Genomic DNA, 27,438 nt, shown 5'->3' with positions numbered 1-27,438 from the left:
ATAAAAATTAGTTAATGATATTTTCATCTAATTATACAGATAAATCATACGAAGTAATTGATTAATAATTAGAAAATATAATATAATAATTAATATTAGTTCCGTATTTTTGAATTTAAGATTTTATGCAAATTGTTAAATTATAGGTCTTGTTAACCAATGACTTATAGAACTGATTAATGAATTAAGAAAATTTATTAAAAATCACACAAGAACACATTTTAAAATTAAAGAAAAATGCATTTTACACATTTCAAAATCCTTACTTTCTTAACAGTACCTGGACACTAGTTTGCTGTATAATAAAAAGGTGAGGTGAGTCTTCTACCAAATCAAAATCACACTCGATTAATTTGAAACATTAAAAAAATTGGAGGATTTTTTTTTTTTTTTTAAAATGCAAGCTGAAAGGGGTTAGTTCAATTTATATAGACGAGTGATTTCAGTTTCCAAAATTATGTTTCTCTGTGTAGAGATGATATAAAAAAAAAATATTCAACAGCTGACACAAAACAACATATGTAAATATCATTTCCTATTGCTTTATATGCACGCAAATATAATTTTCTACAAGGGAACTCAATTTCTTTATTTACCTGTATAATTTCATAATGACGAAATGACAAAATCATGTAATAAATGTAAATAATAACACAATAGTTCTAGACCAGGATGAGGTAAATATACCATGAAACAAAATTAAAAAAGAGAAATAAAATGTCCAAGATAAAAAAAAAATGTAGTACAAGTAAAATCCACATTGATATGCCAAAAGCTCTTGCGAAGCCATTCTCTAAGCTCTATCAAAATCTTCAGCAACTGAAAGTCATGGCTTGTTCACCAGTTCCCGAAGTCAAGTTTCATGCCTTTCTTCATGAACCAAGTAGAGAGAGAGAACCCATCAGAAGAAAGCTATCCCAGAAAGGCAGAAATTACTTTTTTTTTTTTTTTTTTTTTTTTACTTTAAACTGTGTGGTGTGGTCAAATGCTACCAGCAATATCACCAAAAATATATATATATTTTTTAAAAATCCTGCAATGATATACACACAAAATGATTGGATTGTTTATAGCATAAAAATGGTCAGACTCGTAAACCTTTAGAAAGTGGGATATTTTATTTGCACTAACACAAAGGCATTAACCTTGGGCTTTAAATATTATTTAAGTTAAAAATAATACACGACACAAGCAAAAATCATTCAGCAGGGTCAATAAAATAATTAGCCAAAATTTCAAGAGATCAACAATAAAAATGGAAAGAAAACATACAGTAGACCAATCTAGGAGGGAAGAAGTGGCTGTCTCTCATCATGTCCAACTCGATGAGTGGCCTGGAAAAATGCATATTAACAACAAAACCTTGAGGATTAGTTGAAAGTATGAAAAAACTCTCAATTACAGAACAATGAGATAACAGATCCGCACCTCCTCATTTGCTCCAGCTGCCATATTTATAAAGGATTCCTTTGACCTGGAATGAACAGAAGCCATTTGTTATTGCAAAGGAAGAAAGAAACATGTTTTCTTTCAAAAACTTTCTTGTCATGTTGCCATAAAAAAAATAACAAGACATGTCCAATTTTCAGGAACTTCCAAATAAGGAAATGAATTATTTTTCCATGTTGTTCCATGGAATGAGCTGGTGGTTGGTCAAGGAATCAAATATACAAAGAGCATGAAAAAGAGAAAACATATGAATAATAGAGTTCTCCGGAACCCAAAATAAAGTAAAACCCATATAAATGACTCAGCTAACAAAAGGGAAATTTTTTTAGATCAGTAAAGAAATTAGCAAGTACCTTTGTTTGTCATGAACATCATGCAGTTCCAGCACACCATTTTGTTCATCTTTAACTTTTGAAAGTGGCGAAAAGAACTGAAAATAAAGCATGCATGAATAGTGTCATACAAAAAGATTTTTAAAAAAAAATCATCATAGTTACCAACCAGAATCTGCTAAATTCAACTTACTTGGTGCATTGAGATAAACACAATAGAAATGCCAATAACGAAGTTCATTGTTAAAGTATGTCCAAATAGTACAGCAGATGCTATACCGGTGAAGATTGTTGCTACTGTTGATGAGTACTTCTTCAAAATTGTATCTGCAACACATTAAATAGGTTATTGGGAGAAGGGACAGATAGCATGTCAATCTACAAAACATAATTTAAGATAAATTATATTATGCCAACATCTTGTTTAAGCTTCTAATAAATGCAATATAAAGAATAAAAAAATATATTTGAATATTGACCTGCATATTTGAAGAAGAAAGAGGATAAAATCCCTTGGGCAGCATTGTTTGCTATCAAAAGCATTGTGGCTTTTGAATGACCTTGTAGGATATCAAAGCTGCTAGGCCCTGGAAAATTTAAAACAGCAGAAAAAAATCAGCTAGTTTGAGCATCAGAAAACACATTATAAGCCCAGGTAAAAAGCATTTGATTTTTTCTCTATCAATAGAGATTGAATCAACAAACAGAATTAAGCCATCACTGATTCTACTTAATAATGGAATATGGAACTGTCATGGCATGTGTATAAAAATGACTATTGGAAAAACATGATGATTTATTACAGGAACACATGAATACAATATTTTAAAGCACAGAACTGCTCATTGCTTGCCTACTCCATCACATGTTCATTTGTGAAGATCAATTTTGAATTAAAAAATTGATTGAGGTTAATTAAGTGTCATCTGGTTTATGTACATGGTTCGAACACTAGAATTGCAGCTGGCTCAAAATGAAAGAGATTTAACATTGAAGTTAATATTTTAGCTTTTAGGGAAAAATAATCGGGTCTTTTGCTTTAATTTAAAAATAAATAAATAAATCAAACAACACATGCAATTTGTTTGAGTTTTTTTTTTTTTCAATAGCTTAGTACCATGTTTAAAATGTCCACACAACTATCCAGAAATTAGAGATTTAATTCTCACCTTTGACAACAACAGTCCCAAGTATCCCAAGAAAATTGAATATAGCTCCATATCCATATAAGAATAAGTTCTGTAAATCAATAAATAGAGAATTAATATTTCTAGGTGATAGAAAATTAGTTTAAGAATCCTAGCATCCCTAAACTGTGGTTCTTGAAACTACCCATTTATTTTATTTTGTTTATCTATTGTCATAAAGATGATTGGAGTTAGAAATTGAGCATCATTGTTAGTTGCTTTTCTAAGACATCTACCCAATTCCCAGCCAATCCCCAACCTGTGATGTAAAGCCGCAGGCCTCAGTGACCAAGATTATATAAACTGTAAAATTACATTTCAATTCTAAGAATGTGTGTATGCACAAGTGTTCAAAGACTGGACAATAACTAATTGTTGGTCAAAAACATGAAAAGGAAGAACTACAATTATGCAACACTCTAGACAGTACAGCTTTAGAAGGAAATCATAATTCTCCTTCCTATCAGAAACACAATTTTGAACTCATATTTTCAGCACTTAATAAAGATGTAGTCCAATAATGAAAAGTTTAGCAATTCCCCATGCATCACCTGCAGATAAATGCTTGTATCATATTGGCTCTTCAAAGCATACTCATTATAAACAGAGGCCAATGATGGAACAGTGACCTGCAAAATAATTTCCAGGTTAAAAATTCAAGAAATAAAAAGGAAATCAAATAAATAAAAGTGGAGAACCGATTTTTTTTAAAATCATAGCAGAGTAATAATATATCAAAAGAATAAATAACAAACATCACTTACAAAGATCAATGTATAGGCATATGCACCCATTGTGACAGGAAGACCCAAAGCAGTAGTTCCTTCCGGTAAAGATCTTAGCTGATTAACACTTATACCAATAAGCAGTAGAGCAAGAGCTTCCCACTGTAGCAAAAAGAATAAATCAATTTTCCAGCAAAATATAAGGAGGAGAAGCAATTGGGATTTATATAAGGGTTACAACTTGCCAAGGTTCAACAGAAAAGAACCACATAATGGCCATAAGGCACCTTTCTTATCCCTATAGACAAGACAGAGCTTAGCACACTAACCTGAATGATGGAAAACCGGCGCTTCATAATCACCTTTAACAAAAGTGCTATTACTAAAACCTGAAACATGCAACGTCAAGAGTATGTCATTACAAACTAGTTCAACTTAAGCAAACTATCAAGAGAAGAATATTTCTAGTTGCTTCAAGGAATAAGTGTCAGAAAAATAATGGAAAAGAATAAAAAGTCAAAAAGTAACAGAGGGAAGAATATATGAGAATTTCCAGAAATAAATAGAAAAGAAAACTCAGTCAAGAACAATGGACCAAAACTAGTAAAGTGAGACACAAGTAGTAGGTTTACTTGAGAGGTTTCCAGCAGCCATCCCAAGGGATATAACATATGCAATAGGCAAGCTATTACTAAGAGCAGGCAATAATACTGATATTGAATCATACAGAACAGTGAACTAGAAATTACCTTCAAATTGCTTAACATCTTTACAGTAGCAGGATTAAAATACAGCTGCATGAAATGTGAAATCAACACGTAAGTTCCCTTAGGTCCAACAATTTCTTAAAATGTGACTGAACAATCATAATTAAGTTATATGAATTTTCATCACCTGATTCAATTCTCTTTTAAACTAATGAAAATGATTCTATACTCTCGATGGAATATCAAACATGATACAAACAAATGCATGGCTAAGCAGTGGCCATTCATTTTAAGACACCAGCTGACTATAATATGAACACTTAGATGGAAAATGAAGAAAAGAGAGAAGAACTATGAATTACATTAGATCTGATTAGAAGATAGATATTTATCATAATACAAAGCAGCAGCATATATATTTATAATTAAGGTAAACGAGATAATAAACAAAACAAGACTGCTAAACAATCAGTAATCCTAGTATTCAGGCAAGCAACGAGCAAACCATCATGCTTTTACAATAGCTTTAGGTTTCTGCCTTTCTGATTTGGAAAAGTAAATCTACAAATACACACTACCAACATTTATCCACTTTGGGCAAAAACCCATGAATTAAAAACAAAGTTACCAATTATTGAACTTAACACGTACATATTAACCAGAAAAGTTAAATCTCTAATGACTAGCATTGTAGCCTCAATCCTTATGCATTGTTTAGGGGTTACTTCTACATACCTGCATAATAAACTTCAGATAGTTGTTTATGGCATACAGAAGTGCAGGAACTGCCAGAAGGACATTGTTACGAGCAGCCTACAAGGGACAAAATACCAGATACAAAATAAATATCAAAACTATCAGGAAAAGCTACCATCTAGAATTTTGAAATTGTTTAAATTTGGTGACATATAAAGAAAAAATGCAAAAAGACTTAACAAAATGCTATCCCAAATTCCATATTCACTGTTAGAAAAGTACAAATAAACACTGTGCTACAAAATGCACTCTATGCCCTAAAGTAGTATAGTAGTTGATGATTCTTTATTATTTTTTACAAAACATGCTTATACAATGGGAACTGAGTAATCCAGTTCAACCCCAGGAAGCAAGGAGCCCTAGACCTAGTAAATGACAAACACTGAAGAAATGTTCTAAATCTGAAAAATATATGGTTCTCAGAAATCTATACCTGCATGAATGTAGAAATTGAGAGAAGAGGCTTCTCCCCAACTTTTTGATGCCTAGCCTGCACAATCAACCAACCGTTTGATTCAGTTGCTGTTTACTCAAAAAGATAAATGACAGAACCATACTCTGACATCCACTAAAGTAACTCAGAAAATGGTCATTACAAACCAAAAAATCATTCTTTCCACTCGTGTGTTTAGGTTATAAATTCTAATATTCTATGACCCTTAACCACAGAAAAGTAGGGATGTCCTGTCACAATAGAAAAAACAGTAACTCCTAGTAAAATCACAATTTACTAATGATTTACTTCAATATATCATATATGTGCCATTCCCTCCTCCATAATCTACTTTTCACTTGATACATGCTTTAATTACAAGTAATTGAAAAGACAGAAAATACTTGAAAATAGACAAAGGGAAAGTGATCTTAACCTGGAGAAGAAGCATAACAATAGCAAAGAAAACCTTTGTAATCTCAGTCAAAAAATTAACACTAATTGGGCTAAAATTGAATTTCCCATCCACCTTGGACATATAGACAAGGATAGGCTGCCAATTAAAAAAAAATAACATATGTCAGTCACTAAACAACAAGCATAGAGGTTGCATGAGTTAGCAAATTAACAGCAGTGAACTCTCTAATTTATATCAGACTATTAGATCTGTTAGTTTTGAAAAGTAGAACTGCAAGTCAAAGAAATGAAATATGCAAATGACGCAATTGTTTTAAGGACTATAACATGCTTCACATCACAATCATCATTACATCCCTAAGTTACTATTCACAATGCCAAAGCAGGAGCCAATTTCTTTCAGCTCAATCCTCTCCTAAAGCTTTTGAGTCTTGCACCCTATAATAAATTTGCAAATTCGTTTTGCCAACTAGACATAATGCAAGAAAGGACACGGCAATAGATTAACATGCAAGATAATACTTTGACTAAGGAAAACCATCCTTGTCAAATGCACAAAAAAATATACACTTCTAGATTGCCCAACCCAATTAATTAGTTTTCCAAATCATTAAACCAAGGAAAACAAAAGATAATTCCAAATCAATAAACAAGTGGATGCAAGAGAAATTTCGTTTCCCACATGGAGGGAAACAAAGTACTGTCTGTCACTCAGCAGTACACACACTAATATACAAAAAAAGTAGCTCAGACTCTGAAGCCTCAAACACATCACAAATGTGCAGGATGTCTGTATCATGTCTAGTGGTCAGAGATTCATAGCTATTAACTGACATTTCCATTAATATTGAATTTAGAGATGATAATCACCTGGAAGCCAACTAGAACACAATCACCAACGACCAAAAAGACATTGAGAGCACGTTGCTTGGACGATATCCTACTTTTATGGCGATCATAAGCCCTTGATATAGTCTTGGAGGAGGGGGAAACCAATTTGGAATGGCAAACACTGCATTCCATCACCCCGTTTTTCATATATATCCTCCCACACTATCAGGGTACGAAGAACTCGATCTGCAACGGAATCAACATTAGAAAAACCCTCTCCACATAATCTCAAAATAATAAAATAATGACAGATCTTGCTCTACCAAAACAGCCTAAGACAACAGAGATCCCTAAGGTAACGAAAGAAGAACTGCGAAATCAAACAAAATAGGATTGCGTAGAAGTGAGATCTAGCAAAGAAGGAAACCCAAATACGAAATTAAGGCTTCACCGACACAACATGAGAGAACGTAAAGCGTGGAATTCGGATTTGAGGAAGCAAAGACAAACCTAAATCGAGTCCAGAAGGAGCATTCAGGTGAAACAAGGTTTGATCTGCAGCTGCCAGCAACGGATTCGAAGTGCGAGGAGTGCGAATAACAAAGACAAGGCGAGTACGATTCAGATTCCGAATTCAGTCAGCTATGTTCCTTCTTCCTATCGATGGAAATGGAAATTGGAGTATAAATTCAGAGAGAGAGAGAGAGAATTTTTGTTTTGTGATTTGGAAATTGGAATAATAAGAGAGAGCGTTAAATGGTTTTTTATTTGTTTGCTTTGAAATCACTCACAAAAAAAAATAAAAGGGTGTTTGGGAGGAAAGTTGGGAATGACGCGTCTCAAAGTGAGAGGAGTCAAAGGGGGATTTCAGATTTGTAGTTTGGTGTGTCAGTGTCGCTGCTTCTGTTGGGTGGAATTACCCCCTCTCCATATTATTACACCGTTCGGGTTAGACGTTTCTTTCGCTTCAACTTTCAGGCTTGTGCTGTGTGCTGTATATTTATTCAATAAGCTTAGGTCTTCAAGAATAATAGACTTATGGAAAGCAAATCTTACCAGAATATTCTTGTTCTTCTGATCTTCTCTAAATGCCGACACTTTCCTTTTAAACATTACTAATTTCAGTTGATAATGTGAAATTTACTATTTTACATTTAGATATGCTCCAAGACTTTACCTGTTAACATCGGATTGCAGCAAGGCAACTTTATTACAATTAGGTTACAAAATCAATTCTGTTGATTAAGTCAGATTTTTGCCACAATAACAAAAGTTAAAAACTATTAATTGTCCTGTAACAAAATGTTAGTAGTACATACCTTTGTATTATATTCTCCTTGTAAATGCCGACACTTTCTTAAGTTTCTTTTTTTTTTTTTTTCCTTTTAGAAATTACTATTTTAATAAATAGTGTGAAAATTACTTCATATAATTTGACATGTTCCGATTGCATATTAAAATCTGATTACAGCAAAGGAGCTTTATTACAGTTAGTTACAAAATAGATTCTGTTCATTAAGTAAGATTTTGACCACAACTACAAAAGTTAAAAAACATTAATTGTTTTATAAGAAAATATTAATGAATATATTATGTATCAATTATATTATTATACTGCTGACATAATAATAACATTAGTCTATTGACTTGTAATATTATTAAAGAGTCTAATATGACAGTGTATTTGTTTTAGTAAATTATGTTTTCAATTGATTTCAATATTGTGATTTTGTTAGCAACAAGCAATTGTATTAATATTAACATTTAGGATTTTTTTTTAAAAGTCGTATGTTATTGTTTTCATTATTGGATATTAGATTTTGTTCATTAACAATTGTGATTATTTGTCAAAATCTATCCAAATTCAACCGAACAATTTAGATTAATTTGATTTATATTGTGTAATCCAAATCCAAATTCTAATACAAGGATCATCCTGGTGCCCGGTGCCAACCTGTCAGGTTTATTTGTTAATTTATTAAAGCTGTATAGAGTGAGGTAGTGATCAACTTTATGGCCAAGTCAAATGACGATTTTCTACTACATTAAAATTATTAAAAAAACTAACATTGTTAACAATAAAAGAATCGTCTTTTAACATTGAAAATAATATACATTACTAAAAGAAAATATCTAAAATCTAAATATTATTGAATAAACAGATATAATCTAAACAATTAAACAGGTATATATACTCTAAAAGAATGCATCTTCAGTCAGTTTTTTTGGCGAACGATGCTGAGGCAGAGACTAATTTTCACGGAGCGATGTTGTCTTCAAGTTGGTCAGAGAAACCATTTTGAGAATGCATCTGCACACAAAAAAGGAGAAACAGATCATATGAGTAAGCAAAATGTAAACACCAAAGGAGGAAAGAATAAAGATAATTACCTCTAATATCCATAATTCAACAAACCTAATCAAGAAACAGCACAAGACAACTAACATGAAAACTGAGGAAGACAGCACTTAATTTCAACAAACACTACAGCTGAATAGCATTGCTTTTGCATTTTGCTTTTGAATATTTGCATAGTTATATATCCATATCACTAGCTCATCACCATCATACACAAGCGGAATGTAATTCAGTGCAAAATCAACAGTCCACTATAAAAGTAAGAACAAAAGCACTAACTTCGAAAATAATTAAAAAAGAAAGACACACAAGAATGCCAAGAATACAATATACTATTTGAGAATGAAAAACCTTCATATTATTCAATGTGGGGAATGTTCTTTCAGAAAGACTTCTCCCAGTTGCACTACCATAACAACAAGTTAACAACTCTGGTAGTTTAAGATGCAATTATATTACAATTAAATTCTACGCGAGTAATTATTTGTGCAAGATCTGCAAAATAGGGTTAACATGTTCTTACCAACCCAAGGGCTTCTCTTGCAATCCTGTGACTGTCCTCGCCACAAACTTTACCAAAGAGAAACATAAGTTGTTCTCTTTGTTCCGGTTTCAAGTGTTTTTCTAGGCCCCGGCTAACCATCTCCATTTCAGGCTGCATAGAAATACCCATAGTAAGTGCTAGTAAAAAGTAGCATATTAATACATGATAAATGATATGCTGCAACAGACAAGGTTAGAAGAAAATTCCTTCCATCTACCTAATCATCCTAATCAGCATTTCAAGAGAGGACATAGCCTGTTCTAGGGTTGTATTTACTATTTATGGCATGTCTTTGGTGTACTGCCAATACTTGTTTCAATGGAGTAATTTCGGACATGCATAGATATTGGGAAGCTTTGCTGCACTTCTTACTTTCTTTTCACCCAATGTTATTTTGTTCACTCTCCTTGGTGATTTTTTACCCTATTCTTACTTTCCCTTTTCTTCTAATAAAATAATGTTAGTTGGTACTGTGTCCTATCTTAAATTCTCCCTACAAATTTTGCATTCTTCATTCATGCAAATATTAAGAATTACCAGTCAAATTACGTTTTGCAAAACCAAAAACAAGATGAAAATATCTAATATCTAAATTCTAAATAGAATACATACAAATGCTAATTGTAGTCACTGTAAAGAGGTCATCTCCAGTTTTAAGAAAGAATAACTATAAAGAGATGACTACAACCAAGCCTTATGCCTAAGTGAGGAAAGAGGAATAACTATAACTATAACAAGAATAAGAGCATCCTCCAATAGTGAACACCATAGGATGGGTTCTTAACTCATTTTTTATGGGTCCTACCATGCCACATCAATTTTAAGTTTAGCAACTTTTCACTCAAATGATAGAACTCATTAAGAACTTGAAAAGGGCCCCACAAGTTATCCCACATCTTTATATTCCTTTAAATTGGGTCTCAAAAATGACCTCTTAATTATTTTTTAATGGTTAATAACCGGTTCTATGTCATCCACTGGAGAACTTTATTTAGTACCATGCTTCATTATGCTAGTTAATATTAATTGAAAAGACATCTTTTATATAGGAATTAGGAATAATGAAGGGAATGTTAAAATTCACACAGGTTCTGTATCACATAGTAATTTAATTTTTAAGTAGTAGTTGCTGCCGAGTTTACTATAAAACTATGATGTTTTCTTCTCAAAGGCACTACTCAAGTCTCAAAGGAAAAGCATATATCAAGCTTAACCTAATATACAAACTAATTTCCCCAAAATAAAAATAACTGCTATATATGATTTGATAATTAAGTAAATCACCAGGGGAGAGAGAAAAAAAGGGAGGGAAAGAACTGACTCGAATTATATCACTCTCCATGTTGTCATTTCCGCCCAATCTACTGTTGGTAATTGCTGGAAATCAAGTGGGTGAGTTGCAACTTGAAAAAAATGATGGCAAAACACTATAGAAATTATTAAACACGTATCTATACCTACAAAAAAGCATATGAATAGAATCATTATTTATCCAGAGACTGGAACCACTAGGAACAACCGTGATAGTTAATGAAACACATCATATCATGGTTGTTGTTAACAAATTACCATTAAACAATGCATTTTAATGAATAGGAAATAGAATATAGTTATGAACCCCTTCCCCCGCATTGCTAATACGAAGCTCAAGCATAATTATATTTTGTGTCAATATAAGTATACAAACAAACAACCTTGTTTCATTGAATAGAAAAGAAAAGAAAAAACAAACCTCGAACCACTCTATAAGCCTCCGTCTTGTATTCCTCCTGTTCATCGGCGTCAAAAACAGAAGCGTTGGAATTGATAACAGTTGGCCACCATCTGGGAAATATCCTTTGGAACCGAATCACCTTATTCTTGGCGGAGATAATGGATTGGTGTCGCTTCTCTGACCCCACGCAACAACCACCTCTTTTCCACCGAGGCTTCGGTCCCTCCGCACCAAAACAGGCATATAGCTAGAAGCGTTGCGACGCCAAGACGAAAACCTAGAAATCAATTGAGCCAAAACCGTGAAAACAGAAACGGCTAGGAAGGTCAAAGCCGCTGAAGTTCCGAGGAAATGCAAGGTGGAAGGGCGGCACGAAACGACGAGCCTGCGTTTGTGGTAAGCGTCTCTGCCGGAAGATAGGAACCGCCCAAGTTTAGATTGGAAAGCGGTTAGGAGAGTCAGGTCTATAACGGCTTCCAGCTTCGGTTCGAATGAGGAGGAGGTGGAGGTGGGGAGGGAGAGTTTGTTATCGCATCTTCGGCTGCGACTGCGGCGGCGGAAGGGGGAGCACACGACGGTGAGGCGGCAATGGCGACGGCATGGGAAAGGCGGAGAGAATTGGGAGGGAAGAGTGTTGACAGAGAACATATGGACTTGATTTAATTTGTCATTTCTTAACACACAAGAAAACAGCTTCCACTCTCCTACCACTTATCTGTCTCATCCCATAAATGTTACTACTTACCTTCCTCAAAGCTAATTTAGTTATAGTTTTTTATAATATTTATTACATTAACTATATTTTTATTTTTTGTTTTATTATAATTAATTTTGATCTTACATATATAATTTTAAATAAAAATCATAAGTTTAATAAAAAATTATATATATATAAAATTAATTGTTACAAAATTTATTATATAAACTCATTATATAAATTTACATGTACATAAGAAATTTTATGAAAAAGTCCTCATGGATCATTAATTCGTAAATTATTAAAAAGAAATCTGTAATCTGTATGAGCCTTACCGAGTACTCTTGAAGAAAATGTTAAATCATGAATGTTACTTCTTACCTTAGGCCTAGCCTCAAGCCCAGCCTCAGGCCCAAGCCCAACGACCTTTTCAGCTCTGCCTATCCGTTAACTTCTCTTTATTTAACTAGCGCTTCATTCTTTTTCTCTGTCGCTTACACATTATAGAGAAAGAATACAAGCAATTCTTTTACTTTTATTAGAAATTAAGACAAAAACTGTGGTAAAGACTAAAGAGTGTTTGTCATTAGAATTCAACATAAACCTTTACTTGCATTTAAGAGCAATAGATCGCCCTATTAAAAAGAATTTACGTACAAAAACTTCTTTAATTTCTCCCATTTCATTAAAATTATAATTTCTTTGTCACGCATCTCTCTCATAACTTTAACGTTCCATACACTATTATATTTTTTCTCCTTAATAAAAGTATAATTGAGCTTAAGAATTATAAAGACATAGAGGAATATAATCAATTTCTTTTTTGGCATGCCAATATTATATATCTTCGCACTCCAAAAGAACATAGAAGTAGAAGCAGAATAAAAAAAAGAACATATTAAAGAAACTCCATGTTATCAGCTAAACAAATAAGTTATTACGATAGCATACACGTCATTGGCTCCATACCAGTTACCAAAACATAACAAAGTTACAAACTGGGAATTCAATTCAGTTTTCAGATTGTCCAAAATACCTCCCCGAAATTGTAGCCAACATATTCAACATTACAACCTCCTCATCCAATCCAGCCTTTCCGGCACGTATGCTGGCACACTTCCTTAGCAGACTCCTGAGAGAAGCACAAGTGTCAGCATCTAGTGGAGCATCAACTGTTGCACAGAGAGCAAAAAGCCACATGCAATCATTCCTTGTCATAGTGCCTGCAGCCTCTAGCAACCTAATTCGTTTCAACAAACTTGATACCCGGGCTACAGAGTCCATTGCTAAGATTACAGAAAGCAATGGCAGAGTGGGGGAGCTGCTGCTGCAAGTTTGATCGGCTGAACTTTTTGCTTCAGGATTCTCTGGAGACAATGTTCTATCGTTATTTTCAGCAGTCGAGTTAGATGGTTGATCATTTGTCTTCCCAATTCTCAAATGATTATTAAGTAACACATCTCTGCTCATAGCACTAGAAAATTCTCCACAATTGTTCCCAACTAGTTGTGAGGAATGAACATGAAGATTTTCAGAATGTATGGCACTTGAACCATCAAGGCATGAGAAATTCTGAAATCAGAAATTGGGAAAACAAAACAATGAGAATAGCAGTATGATATAAACAAACTTAAATGATTCTATATATGTCCAGTTGCAGTTAAGATCTTATAAATGGGTCCAAGATGTGTAAGTGTAGGTAAGTAAGTGGTGTGCGTAAAGTAGGACAGGAATTGCACAATTCTTAAACTCTTGGATGAAGAGAGTATTTTTGGTCAAAAAATGAATGATGAAAAAAAAAAAGGCATACAGAAATGGATTCTTGAAGAACATACCCTTCTCAGTGCAGAAAACTCAGCAAGAAACACATCCTCCCACTCTTTCAATGGCAGCAGATACTCTGGACAATTGGCAATATCAGGAATCTGGGGCATGTATGCACTTTGTTCCTTGTTAAGTTTACCTCTATCAAGTTTTGCTACCTTCACTTTCGGAATTTGATGTGCCTCCCACCTATTCAAGAAACAAAATATGGTTTAAGAACCTAGTTATTTCTCTTATTGGGTAATAGCAGTATAGATTTTCCTGCTTGCCATCATTTAACTAACAGACCCAAGATATAGGAGCTGTAACTAACTCACTAACAATATAGGGAGAGCAGAACAGCAAAGAAATTATCAGGAAGAAAGAAAATTTCAAAGCATAAATTCATTATAGCACCAGCAATCAGCTGCTGACAGTTATGATAATACCTGACACGCCTAAGATATTCCCATCCATCTTCTGGTGGACCAGAATCAAAATTAGGTTCTCCATCAACCATAAAGGCAGGCCTCTGGATGCTAGCATAATCATCGTCACTACCATCATATTCTTCACTGCACTCTTTTGCAACTGAGCACCCATCCTCACTCACAAGATTATGACTACAAGAAGGGTCAACAGGAGTCCCTTTTTCACTATCCCTATTTTCACAACACACTGCACCTGAAAGCAATTGCAAAACTTTCAGCACCAGCAATGTCAATTTGCTAATGATTTAAGGCTTGAAGAGGAAATAAATATATAATTTAGTATCTGTAATTGTAAAAGCAAGAGTGATCTGGTAAAGCATGTCCTTTTCATTGAACCACAATGTAGACAAGAAATTGAAGTTCTTATTGATTATTGAAAAAACAACAATGTAATTCTCAGCATGCAAAGTAAAAGATGAACTAAAAAACAAAGCATCGTCATTATTTGAATGACCAAAGTAATCTTTCAAATCTACAATGAAGCCTACTGTACAAGGCTTTTCCTAAACAATGATTTTACACTAGTAACCATGCAACTGAAGTCAGTGCCTAATTACAACAATCAGAACATGGTCAACTAATGTTGCATATTAGACATGTTCCAGGTCCCTTTTGCTCATTCTTCAATGGACAAAGACATTCATATATCTCCATCTTCCGTCAGTAGCAGCCACACCTGTCCATCACAGAAATTGAAAAAATCAAATTGACACAATATGACCTAGCAACTGGGGGACAATCGGACTAAAAAAAAAGTAGAAAAATCAGAGCAATAAAGATTTAGACAGCTTCTCCAGAAAGAAACATTTATTACTTTGCAGAGAAAAGCATTTTACAACGATGGATGTAAAGTGATGAAGGTAGGTACAAGCAAAGAAACACCATAAAAAAGAACAAGAGTTGCAGTAACAGAAAGATTCGATTTCTTGGTGAAGAAAGAAAGACTTACTGAGGATTGGTTTGTTATGGGGCGGCAGGGGAGTGGAGGCTAAAGTGTCATACTCGATGGCCACGGTGCTTTGAAAGGCAGCGTGAATTGCTTTCCAGAACTTGCGCTGTCGGGTCATGTTCAGGAATCTCAGACCCTCCAACTCCTTACGCGAGTACTTTCTGTTCCCAATCTTATTTGAGGGCTGAGACTTCTGGTGATTGTTCTTGGTTCCTCCGTTCTTCTTCGCAACGGAGTCTAGCAACGCCGTTTCGTCGATAACCTCAATCCCCAAGCCTAAGGAAGAAGAAGAAGCCTGCGCCGTCACCGTTTTCTCACCGCCCAGCGCAGATTCCAGCTCCACCAACAATTGCGCTGAACCAAGAACGGGGTGTTCTCGTGAATCTGAAACATCAGCCATCGCTACACTAAACTCTTTCGTTTTGCAGGGTTGGGGCGCACTTGCTCTACACTTATATCCCAACAAGAGATTTTCAAATTTATCATTAGATTCAATTTTTATTTGTACTTAACAATTATAATAATAAATCATACTATAATTATATTTTATCTTTAAATACATTAATTACATTTTAGATTTATATTAAACAGTTTAATTATTGGCAATTTAAAAAATAGTATTTGAATTAATATTAATATATTGTACAAAAGCCGTAAAAAAAAAAGTGCAGAGCAAATGTAGGTTGAGTCCTGCATCCTATCGCATTTTCTGGAAAATGAGATGACAGTGATGATGATAGGCTATTATGTTTAGTATATATATATATATATAAAAAAAAGTTAGAAGGAAAAAAACCATTAACAAAAGATTTCTTTTTTTACAAAGAAAAAAGTATACTATTTTAAAGCCTGTTTGACCTTGAACTCCTAGTTAATTGACTTTTCAAGTCGCTCTTCAACATTGTCCGTTGTACATCAATAAATTTGATAAGTCTTCATATATTAACTTCAACTAAGTGCCCTATGACACTAAACGTTATACATTTAATTTAAGAAATAATACCATATAAAACTGCAAATACATGCGTAACATGCAACTAAAAGTCCAAATGAAAATGTAAACGGAGGGGATTCACGTTCTGTACGATAGTCATCAGGTTGGTGGCATGCAAATTAAGTCAGAAACTACTTTTAAGGGAATACGAAAATCACAAAAACACGAATCATAATCCTGTTATTCCACAACTAAAGAACCGAAATGGGGGGGATTAATTACAAGAACAATAACTATAATCTTGTAAACACACCACAAAAGAGAGAGGGAGAGGTAAAGGTCCAACAAATATAGTAGGTCTTTCAGGGGAAGTATCAGCTCAGTTTGATAGCAAGAAACAAATAAAGAATATGGAGGGCATTAACGTTAAGTGACAAACAACATTTACCCACACAACCCAAACCTATTGTTGCATTATGGCTCAATGGGTGTCAGCAGACTCGGCACTACAAGTGCGATGAAATAAATACATGGAATTTAACAATGACAACAAGAAACAAGCCAATTCAATCCTACACATCCAATCTCAAACAAAAATTTTAAAAAAATATAGATGTATAGATATATCCGCAGTATTTGATGAAATCTGGAGATAACTGAATCGAACTGTGCAGACGATGCAGACATCTAAGCGATTTTATTTGCTTCAACTTTCTGGAGCAGCAGGAGCGGGAGACTTCAGAAGTGGTTGGAGTGCTTTAACAACAATGCTCATATTTGGCCTAAACTCAGCTTCATACTGCACGCACAGCGCCGCAACAGCTGCAAGCTGTATGGCCAACAATAAGCATTGTTAATGTCAACCATAAGATGGAGATCCAAGCACCAGAACTTTATTCAAGAGTCAAGAGTCTTTTTCACATGTGCTTGTGCAATTAAGAGGAGTGAGAAAGAGAAATATATACCTTAGCAACCCCTTTAGGGGGGTATTCTCCCTTCAGTTTTGGGTCAACGCACTGTTTCACTTTATCTTCACTTAATCTTGGAGTAGCCTACAAAAAATATCAATATCAACAAAATATCTATGGCTGACAACCAGTGGTAAATGATTGAAAAACAGCAGCGATGAGGTATGAGTTTAAGCAGCACACTGACCCATGTGACAAGACTCTGCTGTCCTCTAGGCATGGTATGGTCAACAGGTTTTCTGCCAGTAAGAAGCTCAAGAAGAACCACACCAAAACTATAGACATCACTTTTTTGAGTCAACTGCCCAGTCATTGCATATCTGTAAAGTTTGGCAACACAGAAGAAGCTAAGAATCAATAAAACAAAATCAAATCTCAAAGGAGGCAAAAGGGATGAGATGAGAAACAAATTAATTTAAAGATGGAAAAACATAGTTAAGCAGGCAAAGACATTAATTGTTTTCTTAAAGCTTCAGATGAATCCACAAGCCTCGGTAACTGGACCACAGCATAATCCCTAATCGACACAAACCATAAAAACAATAACAGCTATAGACGAAACACTTTGTTCAACCACATGTTGAGCTAGATTGCTGGGATATTCATCATAAAAACCAACAGCAGTTTAACTTCCAGTAACTTTAAGCCAACAGTGGGGAGTACTAGGAAATTAAGCAAAAACTGGACCACATCCAAAGCCAGTAATGATACTATAATGATACTATGGAGCCTCTCATTCACTCTCCACGACAATAACTTACCAATCAAGACTTACAGCTTCATCATTAAGAAAAATTGAAAGATTACACATGTGAATTGAATTTATACATTGAATCCAAGAAGTTGGAAAGGGAAACAAGGTTACACAACATAACCATTAAAACATCTAAAGAAATCATCAACAAATTTAAGGTCAAAAACCACTTGGTAGTCCTCAGCAAAAAACCATGAAATGCAGCTGTATGTAAAAGGAACACACACAGGCACCACTAGAAGTGTAAAACACACACACACATACACACACACACACACAAAAAAAAATCCTTGTAATACAAGATAGCATGCACATGAACTCAAAGGAAATATGAAAGCAAATGTAGATATAAAATTAAATACTAGCAGGTTCTCAAAGCTTACTCTGGAGCATGATACCCAAAAGTTCCCAATACACGAGTTGAATGAAGGCGTGCAGCCATGTCAGGGGCCTGATTAGAAAGGTTAAAGTCGGCTATCTTGGCCTTGTAATCTTCAAAGATTAGCACATTACTTGATCTGATATCCCTGTGTATAATCGGTGGTTGAACTTTCTCATGTAAATATTCCAATCCCCGAGCAGCATCAACTGCAATTCTAACTCGCTGTATCCAATCAAGAGTTGGTCCTGGTTGAGCACCTTGAACTCCCTTTCTACCTGTAGTGGAAAGACAACCAAAATCATTGACAGAACTTAATAGATATGAAATACGAGATAGGACAAGAAGAAGCTACATACCGTGCAATATGTCATGAAGAGAGCCCATAGTAGCAAACTCATATGCAAGTACACGAAGATTTCCTTCAACACAGTAACCATGCAACTCAACAAAATTGCCATTCTTCAATCTTGAGACCATGGAAACCTGAAATAGAGAACAATGCATGAGACGACCAAAAACTGACAACAACCATCAAGAAACTATCATACTTGCAGTGTATAAATTATAATAGTTTGTTTAGTTTAGTTGACAGCAGAGGCTTGCCTGGGTCAAAAACTCATTATTTGATTCAGGTTCAGATGAAACATCAAGCTTTTTCACAGCCACTGCTTTTCCATTGTTTAAGGTTGCATAATACACCCTTCCATACGATCCTTCACCTATTAATGCCTTTGAACCAAAGTTGTCTGTCTTCTCCTTCAGCTCATCTAAAGATAAGGCTGGAGCTTCAATAGGTGGAGGTGCCTTTTGTGTTTCAGGCTTGACAGGAGCTGACACCTTTGAGCCTTTTTGATTTCCTAAAGAAAATAATAATTGAAACATGAGTAATCTTTACCAGGAAGGAACCAGCGATCTTATATGGTGAACTATGAGAGCAGTAAAATTGTGAAGTCGAGATTGTTGAAGCATCCAAATAAAGCCATAATTATCAATCTTGAATATCAGCGCATAGCAGCTAGCTCTGAAATACTACAGCGGGATTACCACTATTTTAAATATTATAATACAAACTAAATAATGTATATAAATACTCCCTCCGATCTCAAATATAAGAAGAAAAAAATCTAGTTCACACTAACTAAGAAAGTTAGTTAATCAGATTTAATTGCACCAATCTCAATTAAAAATTAAGTTTTTCTCCAACTTATCCTTCATAGAAACTTGGTACCAGGAATTAAAAGGAGTCATTGGAACTAAAACCTCAATTAAATGAAGGGTATTTTAGAGATAGTAGCATTAAATGAAGTAAAGTTAGTTGAAATTTTCTTTATATTTCAGACCAAGAGAAGAGTTTTTTCTATATTTGAGGCCGGAGTATTACTCAAAATCAAAGAAATTTATGATAAATAATAAATCACAATTTAGGAGCAATAAGAACATAGTAAATTAGTGAAGAAGTCAAAAAATTAAATAAAGGGATAAGGAAAAAAAATAACGATTTCTGATGTGTGACAGAACAGAGGTCAAACCAGAAGTAACTTTTTGTGGAATGGTCTAGGGAGAAGGATTTAACATCAATTATGGACGTAAAAAAGCATCAATTATGTTTCTAAAATAAAAGAATTATTAGGAAATGAGGGAGATATCACAATTTTACTCAAAAAAAGAACCTAAACAACAACGTTTTAGTGATAAAAATGGGTTTTTGCAGCCTATACCATGGCAGAACGGTAGGTGAAAAGCCCCAATTGCAGCCACAAAGGCTGCTATTGAAAAACACTCCACTATTTGAATCCCATAGCAACCCATACTTTGCGACACCACAGTGCACTATTGATTACAATGAAAATATGAATAAAAAATAAAATGGAGGCTAAATGTTCAAGTGAATGGCTTAGAGAAATAAACTGAAGACATTTCTGAAAACAAAAATTAGAATTTAGAAGCCTTAAAATTAACTGGTTTTTTTTTTTTTTTGTATCCTTTGTAGTTTACTTTTATTTCTTTCTCAATTAGTAAACAATATCTGGACAAAACAACAGAATGGATTAAATTAAGAAACTCACCATCTCCATAATTCCTTGGGCTTTTCAGGTGCTCATTTTCATTTGATGGGTAAGACTCTTCCACCTCACATGTGCAACAAAGCCACCGACGCATCCCTGTCCTCTTCCTTAAATATAGATCGTCTTTATAAGTTGTGTTCCCCTGGAGGACAAAGTATTCAGGGGGAGAAGCATGTGCCTACAAATCATCACAAGAAGCATAAATATCCAAAATGTGATGTTATTCGTGAAAAACAATATAATTTAGAAACTCTTCAAACTGGTATGTTTTTAACATATATCCGGAATATAGGTCCACTTTCAGCATTAAATTAAAAAGTAATAAATACGAGCTCATTGCCAGCTATTTGATTTAGAACACAATTATTACTTCATAAAAATTAACGATTAGTGACAAATAAATCCGGATGCTAATGGCGTGAATTTCAGAGAATCAGATCATAACGGTCATTGATTACGCGCAATGCATGAAAACTCCATGCCCGAGATAAGCTGATAGAAAAGACTTGCGACATTCCCGCCCTATATTTTTTTCCATCACCTTGATCACATATCGTTGAAAAACATCATAAATCAAAGAAATGAAATTGCAGAACTAGACATGTTTAATTTGTTAATAACGGCTTATAAAAGACAACAGGTTTAAAATAAAATTGATTGAAGCAGGAAAACCACATAAGAAGAAATTGCAGTGAAATAAATGAATTATTACCGGAGGAGCAGGACGATGGTGATAGACTCTGCGGTCCATGAAAAAGAAGAAGAAGAAAAAAAAAGACGAATCCAAAAAGGAATGGCGGAATTGAGGCCAAATCGGATTCGCAAAAACGCAGAACACCCGAAGAGGCCCAAAGGAAATGAAGAGAAAAGAGAAAGTGAGGAAACGGGAAAGAGGGGAATAGGGGAAAGGGGAACCAAAATTAGGCAATGAAGAGAAGCGGAATTAAAGGGGAAAAGAAGGGGAGAGAGAAATTACCTTAGGATGATGCTATGTTAGGGTTTGTCAATGCGAAGAAAGGAAGGAACGAATGATAAAGAGAAAGCCAGGTGTGGTGTGGTGTATTGCCCGCTTTTGAGATGAGACATCCACACAAGCAACCCTTTTATTCCACTAATCCAAATTGCTTTTTTTTAACTAATAAATAATTAATAATATATTTTCTACTATTATTTTATCATATACTTATACTTGAGGGAAAAAGAGAGAAATAATTTATAGATTCGAATATTCCACTAACATTTTAACATAAATCAACAATCGATAAAAAATAAATATTACTGTATAATTTTGTTTTAGGAGGCGAGGTGAAGTATTGTAGTAGTAGTAGTAGTAACTTGCTGAAGGGACAAAGCAGATATATAAAATATTTCTGGTAAATAAAAATTGATAGACAGTTTTGGTTCCGCATATAAAGCTTCTCTGGCGCTTGGGCTTAGCATAACCCTTACCTTTGGTATAGAGAAGAAGAAGAGAGAGTGATGGAGTGCGTATTCGGATTGGTGGGTAATGGATTCGCGATCGTGGTGGCTGATTCATCGGCGGTGCACAGCATCCTCGTCCACAAGTCCAACGAGGACAAGATCATGCTTCTCGATTCCCACAAACTCATCGCCGCTAGCGGCGAGCCCGGAGACAGGTATCTACTATCTAGGCTTAGGGTTTCTTCTCTCCCACTCTCTTCCAATCCTCTTATCCCCTTCCTTTCTCTTTTAGGGTTCAATTCACTGAGTACATTCAGAAAAACGTCGCCTTGTATCAGTTCCGTAACGGCATCCCTCTCACCACCGCCGCCGCCGCCAATTTCACACGTGGCGAACTTGCCACTGCTCTCCGCAAGGTATCTCTTCTAAACCCTAACTCTCATATATCATGTCCTTTGGCTCTCACTTATAGGAAAACAAATTAAGAAGCTAAAATCAATTTATGCTCTTATTCATCTTACTTCTCCTATTTAGCTTTATGAGATCAATTCATATTATCCAAACAGTGCCTTAGACCATACAATAGTTGGTTAATGATTCATTTGAAGCCTCAACCATTAATTTTCTTTTTTCTATAGAACCCATACTCTGTGAACATCCTTCTTGCTGGCTATGACAAAGAGACAGGCCCTGAACTGTACTATATTGACTACATTGCAACGCTTCACAAGCTTGAAAAGGGGGCTTTTGGTTATGGCTCCTATTTTTCACTCTCAATGATGGACAGACACTACCATAGTGGAATGTCAGTTGAAGAAGCAATTGATCTCGTTGATAAGTGCATTATGGAAATCAGATCCAGGCTTGTTGTTGCGCCGCCCAACTTTGTTATTAAAATCGTGGACAAGGATGGTGCAAGAGAGTACGCATGGCGTGAGTCAGTCAAGGATACTCCTGTTCCTTCAGCTTGAGTAACTCTTTCCCTAATTTTCGTTGGACTTCTTTCTTTCTATTTGCCCATGCTTTTGTCTTGTTATAGTTTTTTTTACTGGTCTTGTAATGTCTCTGAAAATTATGGTCTATAGATGCTCTAAAGTAAGACAGTTTATCATTTGAATTAATATGCATGATGGCTAGTTCAATCCAGAAATGAATTTATGACATTGTGTGGAGTAGGCTTGATTTTAATGAATCTGGATTCTGGGTCCTCTCTTGTGTTTCTTTGCTGTTATGGGGTGATCTTTCAAGTGTTATATTCACCCGGGGATTCCAGTTTTTGGGCTTTTTTGCCCCACTTTACCACCAAAAAACAAAAGCATCAAGATGCGGTCATGTTGGGAAATCATTTGAGAAAAAATTTACTAGCTAAGTCAGTGGTAATGGTATTGTCTGTGTATATATTAATAACATAATCCATCAAAATAATGTTAATTAAATGTATTTTGCATGTGTAAAAAAATCCCACTTTATTTTCGAAGTAAATTAAAAGTAAGCAAGGGCGTCACACCCAACAATGCTCCAACTCAACCATAGTGAATTTATTTGAGGCAAATTTTATCAATCATTATTTGATAAATTTGTGAATACTGTACAAGCCCATTCCTGTATCGATCAGTAAAACAGTGTATATATAGCACATGAAGTACTGCTAGAAGAATTTGACTCTCTACAGCAGTTCAGCTATCTGATAACTTTTAACTGATAACTAACTGACACTAAAACTCCCTTTCAAGACGGGGAGTAAATATCATTGTCTCTCATTGTGGATATGAATGCTTTGAAGAGCTGAGAGAGGTTTGATTAGTAAATATGCTAATTGATACACAGATTGAACATAAAATGGGGCCAGCATCTACCTTTTCTCGTATCAATGATAATCCACCTCTATATGCTCTGACCTTTCATGAAATGAAAGATTTCAAGCCAAAATCTGCCTGGTTGTCACAGAAAACCAGTGTATTGCCTACATTACCTTCAGAGTCTTTAAGTAAGGTTATTAACCAAATGACTTCACTAGTAGCGGAGGCAAGGACTCGGTGCTCTACCTGTCTGAGGATCTAGTAACTGTGTTGCTTCTTAGATTTCCAGGTAATGAGTGAATTCCCAAAAAAAAATGCATGAATCTGTAGTTAATCTGTGGGTATCTGGACGATTTCTCCTATCAGCATCTGCATAAGCTTTAAGATGCCAGAGCGGATGAAGAGGAAAATAGCTGACCTTGGTCAGGGTTCTCCTTTGAGTGTAAATGATGCACTGCATTCGCACATGAGGAACTTTAGGATTAACCATGATGTTGACAGTAAAACAAGTGTTTAGCCAAGAAACGACAACATATAACAACCTTCTAATCAGTCTATGATTTTGTGAAGGATTTGGTAGTAGATCACCTTCATGGGAACTTACCTTGAGATTAGGATCCATTGGCAGAATTGCTGGTTTGCAATGAATGAAACCAGTATCCTCATATCCCTGTAACATTGATGATACATTTTTTTTTTTTTTTATCTGCAAAAATATAATATATTATAAATAGATGAAAGTACCAGGGGTACTAAAGATACAGTGTTAATTCTAGGTAGGCTGCTGGATCCAATTGTGTTAGGATCCAAGTTGCAGACCTAATTTATTATTACAGTGTAAAATCCTTCGTTGTCGTCCTAGATACAAAAAGCTACTGGTAGATTACTAGACCAGTAATTATAGGGCTCTACAAAATCTTTCTCCAACTCTCTAAGCCATGACCATACTAAGAACACTGCATCCTCCAACAGCTTGCTTCCATTGAATGGCTCATTTAGGAAAACAGTCCGATTTCTGTGCTGCCAAATAGACCAGGTAAGGGCCACCCACCAGCACTTCCATCTAGAGTACTGCTTCCCTCCATTTATGCCAATTGGTTGCTGCATGAAGTGTTGCCTTGGGTTTGCAGAAAAAGCTCCCATGGTTTTAGTCCAGGATAGGGATTCCCACCATAAGGGTTGTGTTTTTGGGCAATCAAAAAACAAGTGAGAAGCTTCCTCCTTCTTACTTCTGCAGAAAGGACACATTGTGTCATTCATCTGTATTTGTCTCCTTCTCAGATTAGCTTTGGTTGGTAGTCTGTCTCGCCATGCAAAGATTGATGCTTTTGCTGGGATTTTTAGCTTCCATAGGTCCACTAATGCCTCATCCAAAGTCTCCTCTGCTGTTTCTTCTTGCAGCAGGTGATAAGCACTCCTTGTAGAGTAATGGCCACTGGGTTCTGGTTTCCATATCCAGCAGTCTGTTATTTGTTGATGGTTTGGCTCCCCATTTGCTGAATGACTTTTTGTTGTTGACAGGATATTTGGTACAACCTGGGATATTTTGTCATTAGTGCTTCCCCTCCTCCAGTCCATCGATCCTCACTCAACATATTTGATATTTCCTTTAGGACAAGTATATTCTTTGCTTGGAGTAAGGTAATTGATAGGTGTTAGCTATCAGTGGAAACAGTAAATTAGGAAAGTAAATGCAAGGAGGGTAAGGCACAAATGAAATGAGAGCAAATGCTCCACCAAGCTAGAGAAAGTGCTTCAATGTTGAGAAAGTGCTTCAAGTTGCCAAGGATTTTGAGGGTTTTGTAGAGATGTTGCACTTGCTTGATTGCAATAGGATTTAGGGTAACTATTATAATATCATCCACAGATCAATAGAGCTGCATAATTGGGACCTGACCCTAATGTGAAAAAGGAATAAGTAGATTTAGATTGAGTGAAGTCTTGGCCAAGGAGACCAGTTGAAAACTTGGTAAACCATTGTTTAGACTCAATTCATAGATGGACTTGTGTAACTTACAAACAATATTGTCCACCTCAACCTAGTGCTTGAGAGGAAGATCCATGTAGACCTTGTACTCGAGAGGAAGATCCATGTCGACTTTCTCAGAAAGATCACCAAGAAAAAGCATGGTTAATGTTTGTTGAACTAATTGCTAGCCTTTTATTGCTGCCAAAGACGAGAGAACCCTTACTATGGTTAATTTTACAGCTGGTGAAAAGGTGTCTGAATTTATGCCAACTTGTTGAGTGAACCCCCTTAGCTACTAATCTAGCTTTTAACCTTTCTACACTGCAATCTGCCTTGGTGTTTATTTTATAGATCCATCTGCCTTGGTGTTTACTTTATAGATCCATCTGCAACCAATTGAGTATTTGCCTTAAGGTAAAGGAACAACATATCATGTATTATTTTGTCTCCATGGCTGATAACTCTTCTTTCATTGGTACCTGCCATTCAGGAAACTTAACAGTTTAGTGATAGAAAACAGGTTCATAGATGTTGGAGACTTGCATCACAAATGACTTATATGTGAGTGACATTATCAAAGGAAATATGGTTAGTTATAGGGTAATTAAGGCATTATTTGCACTGAATTCTGGAGGTAAGTTGGGGGTTTTATGGGTCTGGTGGATATTCTAAAAGGTTGATCAGGTTGTCTATGTTGGGTCTTTAGACTAGTCAATTGATGTGTTGTGCTGTTTTGGTTTTGGAGCTGTATGGGTTGTTGAATTATATAAAATGGATATAGAAGAATGGCCATAAACAAAATGAAGAAAAGGTGGGAAAAAAAATACCAACAGATGAATGATCAGCATCAGGAGTAGAGTTTATGGCTTGTAAGTTGTACCATTTGAGCCATCAACAAAGTAATGAGTTGTTGATACTGATCTTGAGAGCTGAATTTGTTCTTGCATTCAAGGATTTGTTTGTGCCATTGGGTTTTGCAATGGAATGATCTAGAAAGCTGAATTTTTTTCTTGCATTCAAGGCAAGCTTCCTTTAATGACTTCATGAACTATAATTGTCACTGGTTAAAAGGTTGAGAAACCAGAATTAAATTGGGATTGTAAGTTAGATGCAAGAAACAGGGACTATAAGTATTGTCAATGACTGATAAGCGAGCCATGGGGAGAAAAGAAGCTAACAGAAGCTCAAATATTGGAGCAGAAGTTAAGAAACAAACAGAAGTCAGAAAATGGGAGGGGAAGTTGCTTTTTCAGTGATACCATGTTTCTGATAGCTAACTTTAATATATAATTTACTACACTAAAACCCTTATAATTAATTCATCCAAGACAGAGATCCAACCATGCATCCTTTATCGAATTCGGCCTGTTTGAAAATATGGATTCTCTCGCTTGTTTACTCTAATACATATCCCATCGTTTTGAAAGGACACGAACTTAGCTGTTATTCTCTATCTATTTATTTGAATAAAAGACGTCTAATTTACCATATTTGAATAAAGGGAATTACACATAATAGTACACATTATCAAAGAGTGATAGATGCAATATAACATTACAGATATTATAACAAAAAAGTCAAAATTAATATATATTTTTAGAACAATGAACAAAATCTATAAAAAATAAATAAAAATTAAGGACTTGTAAAGGCTTCAATCCTAGCTTATGTCTATACTTCAAGAATTATTGGGCTTGTTTATTTAAACTTGAAAAAAAAAACATTTGTGAAAAGTGTTTTTCAAGCAGAT

At 35.0% G+C, this 27,438-nt stretch overlaps 4 protein-coding genes and 1 pseudogene across 9 annotated transcripts; 1 reads left to right on the top strand and 4 right to left on the bottom strand.

Moving 5' to 3' along the window:
- Positions 1-563: 563 nt before the first annotated feature.
- Positions 564-7,856, bottom strand: LOC114372158 (CMP-sialic acid transporter 3-like). 4 transcript variants are annotated; one of them, XM_028329588.1, is made up of 17 exons: positions 7,629-7,856; positions 7,348-7,494; positions 6,877-7,083; positions 6,026-6,142; positions 5,590-5,646; positions 5,136-5,213; positions 4,443-4,487; positions 4,023-4,082; positions 3,733-3,855; positions 3,520-3,597; positions 2,951-3,020; positions 2,261-2,368; positions 1,975-2,108; positions 1,803-1,879; positions 1,429-1,474; positions 1,273-1,334; positions 564-1,033 (listed from the first exon to the last, which is right to left on the bottom strand). In XM_028329588.1, exons 3-16 carry the CDS (start codon positions 7,042-7,044, stop codon positions 1,284-1,286), a joined length of 1,212 nt encoding a protein of 403 aa, XP_028185389.1. In that variant the 5' UTR covers positions 7,045-7,083; positions 7,348-7,494; positions 7,629-7,856; the 3' UTR covers positions 564-1,033; positions 1,273-1,283. The 4 variants fall into 4 exon arrangements, with proteins under 4 accessions (XP_028185389.1, XP_028185388.1, XP_028185390.1 ...); XM_028329587.1 differs by having other exon boundaries at positions 7,348-7,856; XM_028329589.1 differs by having other exon boundaries at positions 564-870; positions 7,348-7,856.
- Positions 7,857-8,967: 1,111 nt separating this feature from the next.
- LOC114370799 lies at positions 8,968-12,168 on the bottom strand (annotated as a pseudogene).
- An 865-nt stretch (positions 12,169-13,033) lies between these two features.
- On the bottom strand, positions 13,034-15,869 carry LOC114369319 (gem-associated protein 2-like). The gene is made up of 4 exons (XM_028326530.1): positions 15,395-15,869; positions 14,404-14,638; positions 13,987-14,164; positions 13,034-13,723 (listed from the first exon to the last, which is right to left on the bottom strand). The coding sequence occupies exons 1-4, from the start codon at positions 15,792-15,794 to the stop codon at positions 13,163-13,165; spliced, it is 1,374 nt and encodes a 457-aa protein (XP_028182331.1). The 5' UTR covers positions 15,795-15,869; the 3' UTR covers positions 13,034-13,162.
- A 793-nt stretch (positions 15,870-16,662) lies between these two features.
- Positions 16,663-21,599, bottom strand: LOC114369918 (PTI1-like tyrosine-protein kinase 3). 3 transcript variants are annotated; one of them, XM_028327199.1, is made up of 9 exons: positions 21,475-21,582; positions 21,211-21,238; positions 20,499-20,676; positions 19,036-19,289; positions 18,789-18,915; positions 18,434-18,707; positions 17,484-17,616; positions 17,294-17,380; positions 16,663-17,157 (listed from the first exon to the last, which is right to left on the bottom strand). In XM_028327199.1, exons 3-9 carry the CDS (start codon positions 20,590-20,592, stop codon positions 17,035-17,037), a joined length of 1,092 nt encoding a protein of 363 aa, XP_028183000.1. In that variant the 5' UTR covers positions 20,593-20,676; positions 21,211-21,238; positions 21,475-21,582; the 3' UTR covers positions 16,663-17,034. The 3 variants fall into 3 exon arrangements, with proteins under 3 accessions (XP_028183000.1, XP_028183001.1, XP_028182999.1); XM_028327200.1 differs by lacking the exon at positions 21,211-21,238 and having other exon boundaries at positions 21,475-21,599; XM_028327198.1 differs by lacking the exon at positions 21,475-21,582 and having other exon boundaries at positions 21,211-21,453.
- Positions 21,600-21,851: 252 nt separating this feature from the next.
- On the top strand, positions 21,852-23,128 carry LOC114369919 (proteasome subunit beta type-2-B). The gene is made up of 3 exons (XM_028327201.1): positions 21,852-22,135; positions 22,213-22,336; positions 22,559-23,128. Exons 1-3 carry the CDS (start codon positions 21,978-21,980, stop codon positions 22,889-22,891), a joined length of 615 nt encoding a protein of 204 aa, XP_028183002.1. The 5' UTR covers positions 21,852-21,977; the 3' UTR covers positions 22,892-23,128.
- Positions 23,129-27,438: the final 4,310 nt, after the last annotated feature.

The sequence above is a fragment of the Glycine soja genome, chromosome 10, assembly GCF_004193775.1.
Source record: "Glycine soja cultivar W05 chromosome 10, ASM419377v2, whole genome shotgun sequence".
Classification (NCBI taxonomy): Eukaryota; Viridiplantae; Streptophyta; class Magnoliopsida; order Fabales; family Fabaceae; genus Glycine; species Glycine soja.
The sequence above is the reverse complement of the archived record's forward strand: the minus strand, read 5'-3'. Positions and strand labels throughout refer to the sequence as shown.